The sequence below is a fragment of the Engraulis encrasicolus genome, chromosome 7 (genome assembly GCF_034702125.1).
Source record: "Engraulis encrasicolus isolate BLACKSEA-1 chromosome 7, IST_EnEncr_1.0, whole genome shotgun sequence".
Lineage (NCBI taxonomy): Eukaryota > Metazoa > Chordata > Actinopteri > Clupeiformes > Engraulidae > Engraulis > Engraulis encrasicolus.
The window spans coordinates 51885710-51898759 of record NC_085863.1 but is presented as its reverse complement, the minus strand read 5'-3'; the positions used below and the strand labels follow the sequence as shown (position 1 = coordinate 51898759).

Here is a 13050-nt window from a genome sequence, read left to right as displayed (position 1 = left end):
CGCAGGTCCAGAAAGAGGAGCAGCGCAAAATAGATGAAGCCGAGCCACTCTCCCCCGAGGAGACCGAGGAGAAGGAGAAGTTACTCACACAGGTACAGCGCACACACACACAATAACACCCAGTCAGAGAAACACACATGTGCGGCCGCGCGCGCACACACACACACTCACACACACACTCACACTCACACACACACTCACACACACACCCACACACACACACACACTCACACACACACACACAATAACACACAGTCAGAGAAGCACACACATGTGCTGGCAAGCACACGCACACACACTCACACACACACACACACACACACACACACACACACACACACTCACACTCACACACACACACATGCACAGAAACACACACACACACACATACACAGGGACAGCAACAACACACACACACACAAACACAAGTGTGCGCGCACAGAAACACTCAAACACGCACACACACACAAACACACGGGGACAGTGACCACACACACTCACTCACTCACTCACTCACTCACTCACTCACTCACTCACTCACTCACTCACTCACTCACTCACTCACTCACTCACTCACTCACTCACTCACTCACATACATACATACGCACACACACAGTACAATCAGATGTTTGACATAATTGTTGGTACGCTGATTTCGAATTATTGGTAGCCTGATATTTTTTTTACACTGTATTGGTACTCATAGGGATTCACCAGTTGGAACAAGCGTGACTTTAATCAGTTCATCAAAGCCAACGAGAAGTATGGTCGCGATGACATTGACAACATCGCTCGAGAGGTCGAGGGCAAGACTCCGGAGGAGGTCATAGAATATTCCGGTAACATGCAACCGTCCAGTCAGTGTTGCTGTCACGTTCCACTGTGACCCATGACACAGTAGAGTGACCACTTCTTCGTGCTGCATTTGTGTGTGTTTGTGTGTGTGTGTGTGTGTGTGTGTGTGTGTGTGTGTGTGTGTGTGTGTGTGTGTGTGTGTGTGTGTGTGTGTGTGTGTGTGTGTATTAGGGGTGGTACGGTTCACAAAAGACACGATTCGGTCCATGTCACGGTTTCAAGGTCACGGTTTTCAGTTTTGTACGGTTCTGTTATTTTTTATTTTTATTTTTTAAATAAATAAAATTTATTATGCACTGGAAATGTATAATATAAAAATTTGAATGAAAATGTAAGCTTATCATGTTGAATTTGACTTCATTTAACCTGTAACAAGGTGAAGTTACTGAAAGAGGAAAGATATCAGCGATTTTAACATGCTTCCATTTATTTCACAAAAAAGGAGAACTAAGTCCTAACTTTTAAGTTGACAAATATTCAAATATTACATACTATAACACATTTGACGTGTAAAAATAAAACAGCTACACTCCTGTAGGCAATGGGACCATTAGGTCAGTGCAGTATGACTATTTTGGTTAATGACACATTGAGAACGAATTGGACTTTTATTTTGATACCGCTTTCTGCGACTTTTGCGCTTAGGATGAATCAGCTGCTTCCTATCATGAAACTGCCGGCCGTGAGAAGCATAGAAGTAAAATCAGAAGTCAAATTCAATTTTAAGTGAACAAGTGAGAGGGTTAAGTTATGTTAAAATGTAAAAGTTAAGGTAACAAATAATTTAAAAAGATCGTTTTTTTAGAAGTGTATACAATACACAAGAATGTTTAAAAAAAACTCCTGTGAAGCTGAGACTGTTAAAACAGTCAAATTTTATTTTGGTTATAGTGTTAAAAATCAATGTTAACTAGGCAACAGCACAAAGTTCCCTTCATTCCATCAGAGTTTAACTGGCTAGGCCTACATATCAGGAATACAGTTGATTCCAGTTAAGGACAGCGCAGTGAATCTGGTGGATATGTTCAATTATCTCGCATTTTGCCGTCTGGAATCCCCATTCAATGTCACGTGGATATCGCCTACACTAGGCTACTGTAACGTAAGTCATAGTCTACTTTGTTCTGCTAATCTGTCATTTTTTGTAAATTCATGTTCATTTAATTTAAATTGGTCAGAATAAAGGCTGGGGGCAGTCGCTTGCGTTAACGTGGAGAGAGAGGGGGGAAAGGGAGACGCTGCTGACCGACCTGCACTTGCGCAGGCTACTGTAGCCTAGTCAGCTGGTGCATGCTGTTACATTATGCCTTTCAGTTGGCTGATAAGTCTTTCCACACTCAATATCCTACGTAGTCTTTGTGTTGTATGCTTGTAAAAGTAGTAGGATTTTAATTGCGTCGTCCGCTGGTGTTTTTTTTTTTTTTTTTGAAACCGTGGGCACCGTGCGGTTGCGCACTACCCCGTTCCGTGACATGCAAACCGTACGGTTTCGGTTTGCTACGCAAACCGTACCATACCTAGTGTGTGTGTGTGTGTGTGTGTGTGTGTGTGTGTGTGTGTGTGTGTGTGTGTGTGTGTGTGTGTGTGTGTGTGCGCGTGTGCATGTGCATGTGTGCCTGTGTGTGTGTGTGTCCATGTGCTTTGGTGTGCATGGTTTGTCTGTATGTGTATGTGTGTGTAACCCTGTGTGTGTGTTGTGTGTTGTCCAGCGGTGTTCTGGGAGCGCTGCAACGAGCTGCAGGACATTGAGAAGATCATGGCCCAGATCGAGCGTGGGGAAGCCCGCATCCAGAGGCGCATCAGCATCAAGAGGGCCCTGGACGCCAAGGTCACACACACACACACACACACACACACACACACACACACACACACACACACACACACACACACACACACACACACATTGTATTTGCTATAGTGATTCTGGTCTGATCAAGTCATCAGCATCAAGAGGGCCCTGAAAGGACACACACGTGCACACACAGACACACACACACACACACACACACACACACACACACACACACACACACACACACACACACACACACACACACACACACACTGTATTTGTTGTGGTGAGTCTGGTCTGATCTAGTCATCAGCATCAAGAGGGCCCTGGATGCCAAGGTCACACTGCTGCTGTCACCACACCAGGGACCTGGCCCTAGTGCCACTGGCACTGTGGAGCAGGGAATCTTTACAGCAAATGCTGCATGTCCGATTGTGGATTTTTTTTTTTTTACTATGGGTAGAGAATTGAGTGTGTAGGACCTGGGTTCATTTAAAACAGCGCTATGGACCAGCAGGGTTTTTTTTGTATGGTGTAGTGAGTCTGGTGTAATCTAGTCATCAGCATCAAGATGGCCCAGGTCTGGACACCCTGGACCCTAGACCACACCAGGGACCTGGCCCTAACGCCCCTGGCCACTGTGGAGCAGGGAATCAGCTCTGACAGATTTAAAGCAAATGCTACGTGTGCACACAGTAGTCTTTGCATTGTTAATTTAACACTTTAAGAGTAGGACCAATGCTGTGAATGTGTTGAATTAACACTTCAAAATGTACCGTGTAGGGACTCAATTCCAATTGTGAAAACGCAGATGCTGCATTTACTATGAGTGGGGAAGGGAGTCTGTTGAGTGCCTTTGTGCTTATTGTAGGACCTGGATTCTTTTAAAACAATGCTAAGTACCAGTATTATATTTTATTTAGTTGCCCTCCTGCTTGGAAGCTGAATTGTCTCCATTTGAACTACAAAGCAGCCCTTTCTCCCAAGAACCCTGATGGATTTCAAAGCAAAAGCTGCATGTGCTGTGTGTAGTGAGTCTGGTGTGACTGTGAAACAGTCATTGTAAAAAAAAAAGAAAAGAAAAAAAGCCCAATGTGTATAGTGTAGTGCACTAATACGGAGGAGTGTTTGAGTCACACGCGAAGGAATTTATTTCTCTCATGATGAGATTATTAACATAGAAATTTTGAGGCTAAAGTCAGCATATTGACACTAAACTTGAAATATTGAGAATACATTTGCAGTTCCCCAAGAGTTTCCCACAACCTGTGCTTAAGACTTAAAGATCTGGACTTTGTCTCTAACTCAACGCGGGAGACTTGGGAAGACCTGCAGTTACTCTCCCTTGTTTTGAATGTTGAAAATGAGGGCATAATGCTGAGATCAAGGTCAACTTAACATTTCAACTTGGACTTAAACTTAACCATCTTAATTCTTGGGATTTTGAGAGAATTGTTATTTTGTGAAAAATATCTCTTATCATATATCTCATCTCTAATAATAAAACCTAATGTGAGCCCCTAATATTTCATATTTCACTGGAAAGAGAAGTCTATCTGACATATTTTCTTTCAGGGCCAATCCATCGGCCTACATGTATCGGTCTTTATGTTTATTTAATATTCAGTTGAGTATATCCAGTCTGGAGCGGTGCAGCAGACACAACTGATCATAGCACTATAGACTCATCTCATGTTCTCTATTGACATGGCTGAAAGAAACAAACGAAACCGAGAGCCCTCTGTAGTTTTATGAACTCTCATCCCTGTCCTTGGGAGAGCATCGGACATGCGTACCATCTTGCTATTGCAGCACAAACAAAGTCAATACCTCCATACAAGAAAGCCCTCTATGGAACATCACATTACTGAAATAAAATATCATGCATGATTCCAAGGGATTCGCTTTGATTTTCTCCGTCTCTGTAATGTTTGCTTTTGTTGCTACTCCTCTGTGTTTGATTTTTTTGGTCTTTGGACACAATCTGCTTGACTTGGATGACCGTAAGCCTCTGAATACTTTCAAAGTTTTCTTTAAAGACAAAGGAGATACACACTCCATGCTTCTAAATTAACAATCTGGTGCAACCAGAGCAGGACCAAATCATAAGTAAAAAGGAAAAAGAATCTGGTGCCACACGGACGTCTACTATTTGTTATTTACTAACGTTTCGACATGCGTCCTCATCAGTCCTCAGGGCGCTGTGGAAAGGGGCATGTACCTGCTCGTCATACTGCTAGGGGCGGGCGGGCAGGCAGTTGCTTTTGGGAAAATTCTTCATTTTGCTTTGTTTTTCTTTAAAGACTCAGAGCAGAAGACGTCCCAGTCCTTTCAATGCACTTCTACAAAGAACTTTAACAACAATCAGAGAGTGTTCTGTGTCACTCATGGTTGATCCGTTGACCTTGTCTCTGATTGAGTGTTATGCTGTGTATCTATGCGGCACAATGCTTGTGCACTAGTTATATAAAGCTCAGAAAGCATTGCTGACACAAAAGTGGCAAAGTTAGATGGTTAGAAGTAAGATGTGATTATTTCGATATTCCGATTGGCTGCTGTAGCTATCGCTGAAATGCATAGTAGGTCGCTACCAAAATATTAGCTGTTAACTACAGTAATAACTGTTGCTTATGTCATCGAATTGACCCTTGTTGCCTTTTGTCGCTTTTGTTGCCAGCTCAACTGTACAAAGATAGTCAATTACTGCCATTGACACCCTTGTCGCACTTTGAGTGCTCATGCAGCAACTTGCATGCCTGCAAGCTAAAAGGCAATTCACTTTGTTTCAGATCACATTTGGTCCCACTCAAAAATTGTGTCAATGTTGCACAAGTTAATTCTACTCAATATTGTGTAAATATGAAGCGCTGTAGAGTTAAAATAACACTGCTGGCTGCTCTTAGAGAAATGTGGCTCTCCACAGTGTTGTAAATACTCAATCTATAATATAATTAATCTACAACTCTATCTTGATTTTTATAAGTTTACTCTGAAATGCTGACTGCCCTTTTTGTTGTTGACTGCGTGTGCAGATAGCGCGCTACAAGGCACCGTTCCACCAGCTGCGCATCCAGTACGGCACCAACAAGGGCAAGAACTACACTGAGGAGGAGGACCGCTTCCTCATCTGCATGCTGCACAAGATGGGCTTTGACAAGGAGTACGTCTACGAGGAGCTGCGCCAGTGCGTACGCAACGCCCCGCAGTTCCGCTTCGACTGGTTCATCAAGTCCAGGACCGCAATGGTAAGATAGCTGTTAGTGGGTAGTAGTAGTAGTAGTAGTAGTAGCAGTGTGTGTGTGTATTTGTGTGTGTGTGTGCGTGTGTGGTTGTGTGTGTGTCTATAAGGAGCGGTAAAAGTGTATTTGGAACGCGTCACAGTTTCGCTTTGACTGGTCCATCAAGTCCCCAACCGCTATGGGAGGGAGCTGCGTGTGCATAGTGTGTGAATTCTTGTCTCTTCTTGTCTGTGTGTGTTTGAGTGTCTCCTTTTTTGTGTGTCTAGAGCGCATGGGATGCATGGGTGTCAGTGTGTTTTAATGTCTTCTTGTTTGTTTTTACCATATGGCGTGTGTGTGTGTTTGTGTGAGAATGTGCCTCTCTATATGTCTGCCTTTTCATGTGTGTTGGAATGACCTTTTCTTTTCTTTTTTGTTCTTCTCTTTTTTTACATGGTTGTATTCTTTTTACATGGTGTCTGTCTATACGGTTTATACTGTCTACTGTTTGTCTCTCTGTTAGATTCTGTGTCTGTCATTGCTCGCCACAGGGTATTTAATTAGCCTTAACAGCATACCAGTGTTGTACATCCGGCAGCAGTCCGTCCGTTACTTTAATAGCACTGGGCTGTGTTAGCCGTTAATTGCTTAAACACCCACCTTGTGTGGGCGCACCGCACCGCACACAGTACAAAGCGGCGGCAGGCGGCCGATAGATGGAACAGCCGGCCAGGCCAGAGCGGCAGCAAGGCTACAGTCACACTCCAGATGACACGGCTACAGCCCCCTGGGAGAGGAGAGGCACACCGCACCCAGGCTGGAGACAGCAGCAGGCCCAGCTGTGCCGTGGATACCTGATGGTGTCCTGTGTGTGTGTGTTTATGTGTGTGTGTGTGTGTGTGTGTGTGTGTGTGTGTGTGTGTGTGTGTGTGTGTGTGTGTGTGTGTGTGTGTGTGTGTGTGTGTGTGTGTGTGTGTGTGTGTGTGTGTGTGTGTGTGTGTGTGTGTCCGTTCTTTGTGATTGTCTTGTTACATTCACTTGAGCAGTGTTGGGATAGGTGTCTTGAAGGGAACTTCAGCCATGGAGGGAGGAAGGCATTGATAAGGGTGGGGATTAAACCTGAAACCCTGTGATTGGTTGTGTGTGTGCGTGCGTCTGTGCGTGTCTGTGTGTGTGTGTGTGTGTGTGTGTGTGTATGTGTGTGTGCGACAGGAGCTCCAGAGGCGCTGCAACACTCTGATCTCGCTGATCGAGAAGGAGAACATGGAGATCGAGGAGAAGGAGCGCGCTGAGAAGAAGAAGAGGGGACCAAAGGGACAGGTCATAAGAACTAGCAGCACAGTCACTTGCAAAACACACTCTCACCCACATACACACTACTACTGCACAAACGCGTCTCATACTGTTTTCAGGTCCACCAGAACGGTGCAACTGTCCGTTCCCTCAACACAGTCACTTGCAGAACACACTCTCACTCACATACACACTACCACTGCACAAACGCGTCTCATACTGTTTTCAGGCCAACCAGGACCCCATTTATCGACAGTGTTGTTGCAAAATAAGTTTGCAATTTACTTGGTTGCAATGCAATTTCCCATAGGCAACTTACTAAGTCGCTAACTACTTAGCAATGACACTGTCGAGAAACAGGGTCCAGAACGGTGCAACTGTCTGTTCCCGCACCGGTAACATTTGCTTACCTACGACTCACTCGTGTTCATACTGGGTTCTGAACTTTTTCCACATGTGACCATGTGTTACCCGGATGAACCTGCTTACCTCCACGTTGCTGTCAGGGTTCGTGGAGGAAAAAAGTATTTTTAGGTTCGCATCACAAACCAACTTTCTGGTTCTCGCACGCTCAGACTTGTGGCGTGAACACGCCAGCCGGTTCAAGGCACACACACGCACACACACGCACAAACACTACCAGAGGGAAAAAGCTTAAGATCATTACAGTATTCTATCTACATATGCTGGTAAACCTCCCGTTTGTAATAAACCTCTTTTTTTGTTCAGAAGGTCTAGCTGCATTGCATTGGGAAGCATTTGCAGTCATGAGGTGTACAGTATTACATTCTGTTTACTAAAGCTATTGGCTCTACCTTTTCCCAATTGATAATGTCCAGTCATCACAAATGCCACTGAACATATCATGTTGAACTTTGGAATTAAACTTTGTTTTATTTGACTAAAAAACTTCCATGACATTTAGGAGCAGTCGGATACACAGACCTGTATATTTGTCCTGTAATAGAGCGGTGTGAGTTGTGATATTTCCAATGTAACCCCTTGCTCCTGTTTTTTTTTTTTTTTTTTTTTCGCTGGCAGGCTCACAAACGAAAAGCTGACGCAGACTCTTCTGGGCGCAAGGAGAAGAAAGCCCGCGCCTGAGGGCCATTGTCCTGGTGCCGACTCGAGACAGCATTGTAAACCAACCAACCATCCAACCCTCCCCACACTATTGCCGACCCAGACCACTCGCTCGCATTTTACCCATAATCCCATTCTCTATGTGCATGCTTGTATGCAACATCAAGAAAACAAAAACAAAACAGCAACAACAAAAAAGAATGAAACCACACGTGTTGGTGAGCTTGGCTTGTTGATCATCTGGGAGGGGAAAGGTTTGAAACCCCCTGCTGGACTCCCCTACCCCTGCCCGCATCAGTCCCACCCCTCACCCACGAGACCCAAGGCAGACTGTGACATCATGATGACATCATAAAGACTGTGTGAGTTCTAAAGTTCTGAAGCGGAAGGTCTGAGCCAATGAGAGGCTTTGGTGGATGATGATGATGTAACATACTTGTATACAGGTGGCCGGTTTGACGTGTGAATGTGGGTATGTTTGTTCGGCCCCTGTTCTAGAGTGTATGTGTGCTAGCACCCGTATCTCACTCTTTCGACCCTGTGGTCAGTATTGAAGTTGCGGGCAAGCAAGTGAAAGCAAAAATGGATCCGAGTAATTGTTTTGCCAAGATGGCCGCTCCTGCTGCCCGCAAGGCCTCTGTGATTTGTATGGGGTTTTCTCTCCCACTCTTTTTATAGTCGTTTGATGCACTTTCAGAAAAAAAGGAAAAAAAGTTGATAGTTTGAACATCATAACTGATGTCGTATTCATTTGGCATGCTGACAATAAAGAAAAGGCAGTTTTATGTCTGTTTTGTTCGTCGTGTTTGTGTTTGTTTTTGTTTGCTTGAAAAGCTGTTGTGCAAGTTATGTACCGCATCTTGTATTACTCACGACTTTTTTGCACATATCCTAAGTGTTTTTTCTACATTTCATTGAAAGGGTCATTATAAGCTTTTTTACATGATATTCATACTTTTAATCTTTTCATGGGTTCCCCCCTTTCTATGTAACGTAGTGTTATTAAAGAAAACAAAATATAACTTTCAGTGTCTGGCTGTGGGTTTTGTCCAACATTTGTCTCGTACCACATAAAACACACTATCAAGTTTGAGTGTTTGCCTGGGATTTACTCATTCACCAGTGTTCAGATGGGAAAACCTGTATTCATTTCGTATTAGTTAAGCCACATATCGCCGATGGGCAGAAACCTTGTATCTCTACTTTCCATTGTTTTTTACTTATTAATTCACAGATCACTATTTTCTAAATAAATAATCCAGGGATGGGCAACTGGAGGCCCATTTCAACTCTGAGGTCGATATTATTAAATAATATATCCTAGGCTACATATACTCATCGACACTGACCAGTTTTACTGATTTATATTTTATAACGAACATGAAATAAATAAAAAAAAAGGGGGAGATACAAGGTTTCTGCTGGACAGAGACGATATTACAAATATTTGTTGCATGTGCTTGTATGTCTTGTCCTTTTCCATCAGGGACCATCCCTTTAATCCCTTGAATACACATTGTCTTCCTGTCTCCATAAATCATGCATACACACCAAAAAAAAGTCCAAAAGACATGGTCTTACTTTTTCCAAGTCAACCAGGTGAATGCCTTATTACCCACCTGGTGCAATTGGACAGGTAAAGCCAGGTCATTTACAATAGGTGACACTGGATTGTAAACTACCAAATTCATGTTGCCCATCACGGCTAGTGTTAGCATCTTGTGGTAGCCATGGCGTGTCCCCTGATGAGAGATACAGTACAGTAGTATGTTGAGTCATTAGCCAGACTCCACTTGGCCATGTAATGTGTTGTTACTCCAGATCCAGCATGGATTCTCTCCGCGTCTCAGCACACTATTATCCTGCTGAGGGAGGAAAGAGGAAAGTGGGCGTGAGAGAGGCCACTCCTGTAGGGTCCCCAATGTGTCTGACAGTGTGTCTGTTTCTCTCTCTCTCTCTCTCTCTCTCTCTCTCTCTCTCTCTCTCTCTCTCTCTCTCTCTCTATCTCTCTCATTGTGTTGCACTTCTGCCTCACCCTGTCTGTATTCCTCTATTTCACTGTCTTATTCATTCTCTCCCCCCCTCCTCTTCTCTCTCTCTCTCTCTCTCTCTCTCTCTCTCTCTCTCACACTCTTTCGCTCTTTTCTCCCCTCCACTGTCTCTTGAATAATCAAATGCAGCACGTACATGGACGCATATGCTGCCTATCTCCCAGAGGGGGTCTGTTATGCCCATGAAATTATTAAACACATTAACAAGTCTGTCTCGCCGGATCTTATGAAGTTCCACTCATCACTGTAAATGATGCAGAAGGCCCATTACCAGCATTTATCGGCCTTGTTCTCTCTCTCTTCCCCTGCAATGCTCCCTTTGACCACTGGGGGGAGCTTTAACTCCACCAGCCGATTGTGTAGTAGTGTCATTGCACAAACCACATAATTGTCCTTGTGGCATGGATGCCTCGGCTTCTAGCTTGAGCAGCACCAGAGACACACCATTACACACCCTTGATTTTGTTTGTTTGCTTTTAGATCATATTTGTTTCTTGAAATGGATGTGCCGTGGGAGCTAAACTGGAACGAGACCCCATTAAGTCCTGTTAAGGAGCTCCATGACAGCAGTGTGTCTCGCTGATGAGGAGGAGGAGGAGGAAGAGCAATAGCAGTCGGAGGGGTGTTGCCAAGGCTGTCTGTCTGTCTGTCATGTCTGCACACCCCTCATTTATTCTCTTTACATATATAGCCCGGCGCAAGATCGTCACAAGCTATCAGCCTGTGGGCATGACATGATAAATATGTTTTAAAAATGACATCTGCCTGCCTGCATATTTCTGCCTGCTGAATATCGTTTTGCATCCGTGTTTGACAGAGAGAGACGGAGACACGAGAGTGGCCCTTCGGTGAATTGGTGAAGGGAGTGACATTGACGTTGATGAGGATATTTAATACAAAACCAGCCTTGCCAAGGTCTCTCTGGTTGGGTGGGGAGAGAGGAGATCGGGGATGGAGATCTAGGTGTAGACAAACAGGCATGTGGTTGCTGCATTCTGCTTGACACTATGGTCACTTGCAGAAAGCAACTAAGTCCACTGCTAATACCAGTAGTGGCATTAGAGGTGGAAATATTAACCATTTAAGCTTGGACAGGCTTTAAACTCTAAAGACAAGGCCCCTGTTATATGTTTTGCTGTTACCAGGCAATGGCAAAGGCCAGGTCATAATGTATCCCTAAAGATTTTGTGTGCAACAATACAATACAATACAACACGTGTTCATATAGCAAAGTATCACAACTATGAAGTTGACTCAAAGCACTTGCAAAATACACATACTCATATTCCCACATTCACACACCAGTTCTGGAGGCTGCCGTGCAGCGTCAAATGTCCGGGGTTCATCTGAGAAAGACCACACACACACACACACACACACACACACACACACACACACACACACACACACACACACACACAAACACAAACACACACACACACCATATGGTAAAAACAAACAAGAAGACACTAAAACACACTGACACCCATGCATCCCATGCACTCTAGACACACAAAAAGGAGGCACTCAAACACACACACACACACACACACACACACGTAATGCAATGTAATGTGAATTTTTTTTGTGGTGTTTAAGTCTTTTTAATCATAGTACCGTGTTCCACAGGCAGAATGGAATTGAATTATGAGACTCTTCATTGTAGATCAGTGTCAACCCCCTTTCTCCCCCCTGTCCTGATGTGGAAATATATTTTCTATTATATTATATCAGTGATTTTCAACCTATGGGCCGGGGCCCACTGGTGGACCCTGAAGGTATTCCAAGTGGGCCTTGAAAACATTTTCTAAAAATGATAATCATATTTTGGTGTGTGTAGATATTGATTTATTTGAGTTTTATTCTTTATTGGGTCAGAAGTGGGCTCTGAACATTTGTGACAATTTTGAGTGGGCCCCACATTGGAAAAGGTTGGGAACCCCTGTATTATATAAATTATATTTCTAATATATTAACAATCTGTCAAACAAAAAATGCAAAAGACTAAAGTACAGAGAGACTCTCTTTGATGTCTTTTCCAATACCTTCTTCTTACTTCTTGTCCGTGCAATAGGAAACGACGTGTTTCATCAGAAGTGTAACACACAGTAATGGTAACATGACCTTTCTCAATGACATGGCTCTGTGTCAGGGCGGACTGCATAATCCTGCTGGCGTTGGTATGTTTTTTTCATGCCGCGAGACCCCTCTCTGGAATCAAGAACAAATGTTTCACTCTCCAGAGTCAAGGCTGAGAGCCCGCATATACACTCCCTCCCACTCTCTCTCACACACACACACACATGCATGCAAACACACACACACACACAGGCATGAAAACACACACACACATGCGCGCAAACACACACACACACACACACACACACACACACACACACACACATGCGCGCAAACACACATGCACAGTGCACACACACACACAGTGCGCGCATGAACACACACATACACACACACATGCACGTACACACACACACACACACACACACACACACACACACACACACACACACACACATGCACACGAACACAGACACACACATACAAAATTTACAAATGCATGCAAACACATGCAAGTTCATGCACACACACACACACACACACACACACACACACACACACACACACACACACACACACACACACACACACACACACACACACACACACACACACACAAACACACACTCTCTCTCTCTCTCTCTCTCTCTCTCTCTCTCTCTCTCTCTCTCTCTC

General features: G+C 44.1%; 1 protein-coding gene across 1 annotated transcript in view; it reads left to right on the top strand.

Annotated features, from left to right (window-relative positions):
* smarca1 (SWI/SNF related, matrix associated, actin dependent regulator of chromatin, subfamily a, member 1) overlaps positions 1–9267 on the top strand; it is a 31461-nt gene extending 22194 nt beyond the window's left edge. Inside the window, exons 19-24 of the mRNA XM_063203898.1 lie at positions 1–92; positions 708–840; positions 2566–2684; positions 5684–5896; positions 7082–7189; positions 8204–9267. The exon at positions 1–92 is cut by the window's left edge and continues 31 nt beyond it. Of these exons, the coding sequence (XP_063059968.1) occupies positions 1–92; positions 708–840; positions 2566–2684; positions 5684–5896; positions 7082–7189; positions 8204–8266 (728 nt within the window). The 3' untranslated portion in view covers positions 8267–9267. The remainder of the gene's footprint in view (positions 93–707; positions 841–2565; positions 2685–5683; positions 5897–7081; positions 7190–8203) is intronic.
* The last annotated feature ends 3783 nt before the right edge of the window (positions 9268–13050 follow it).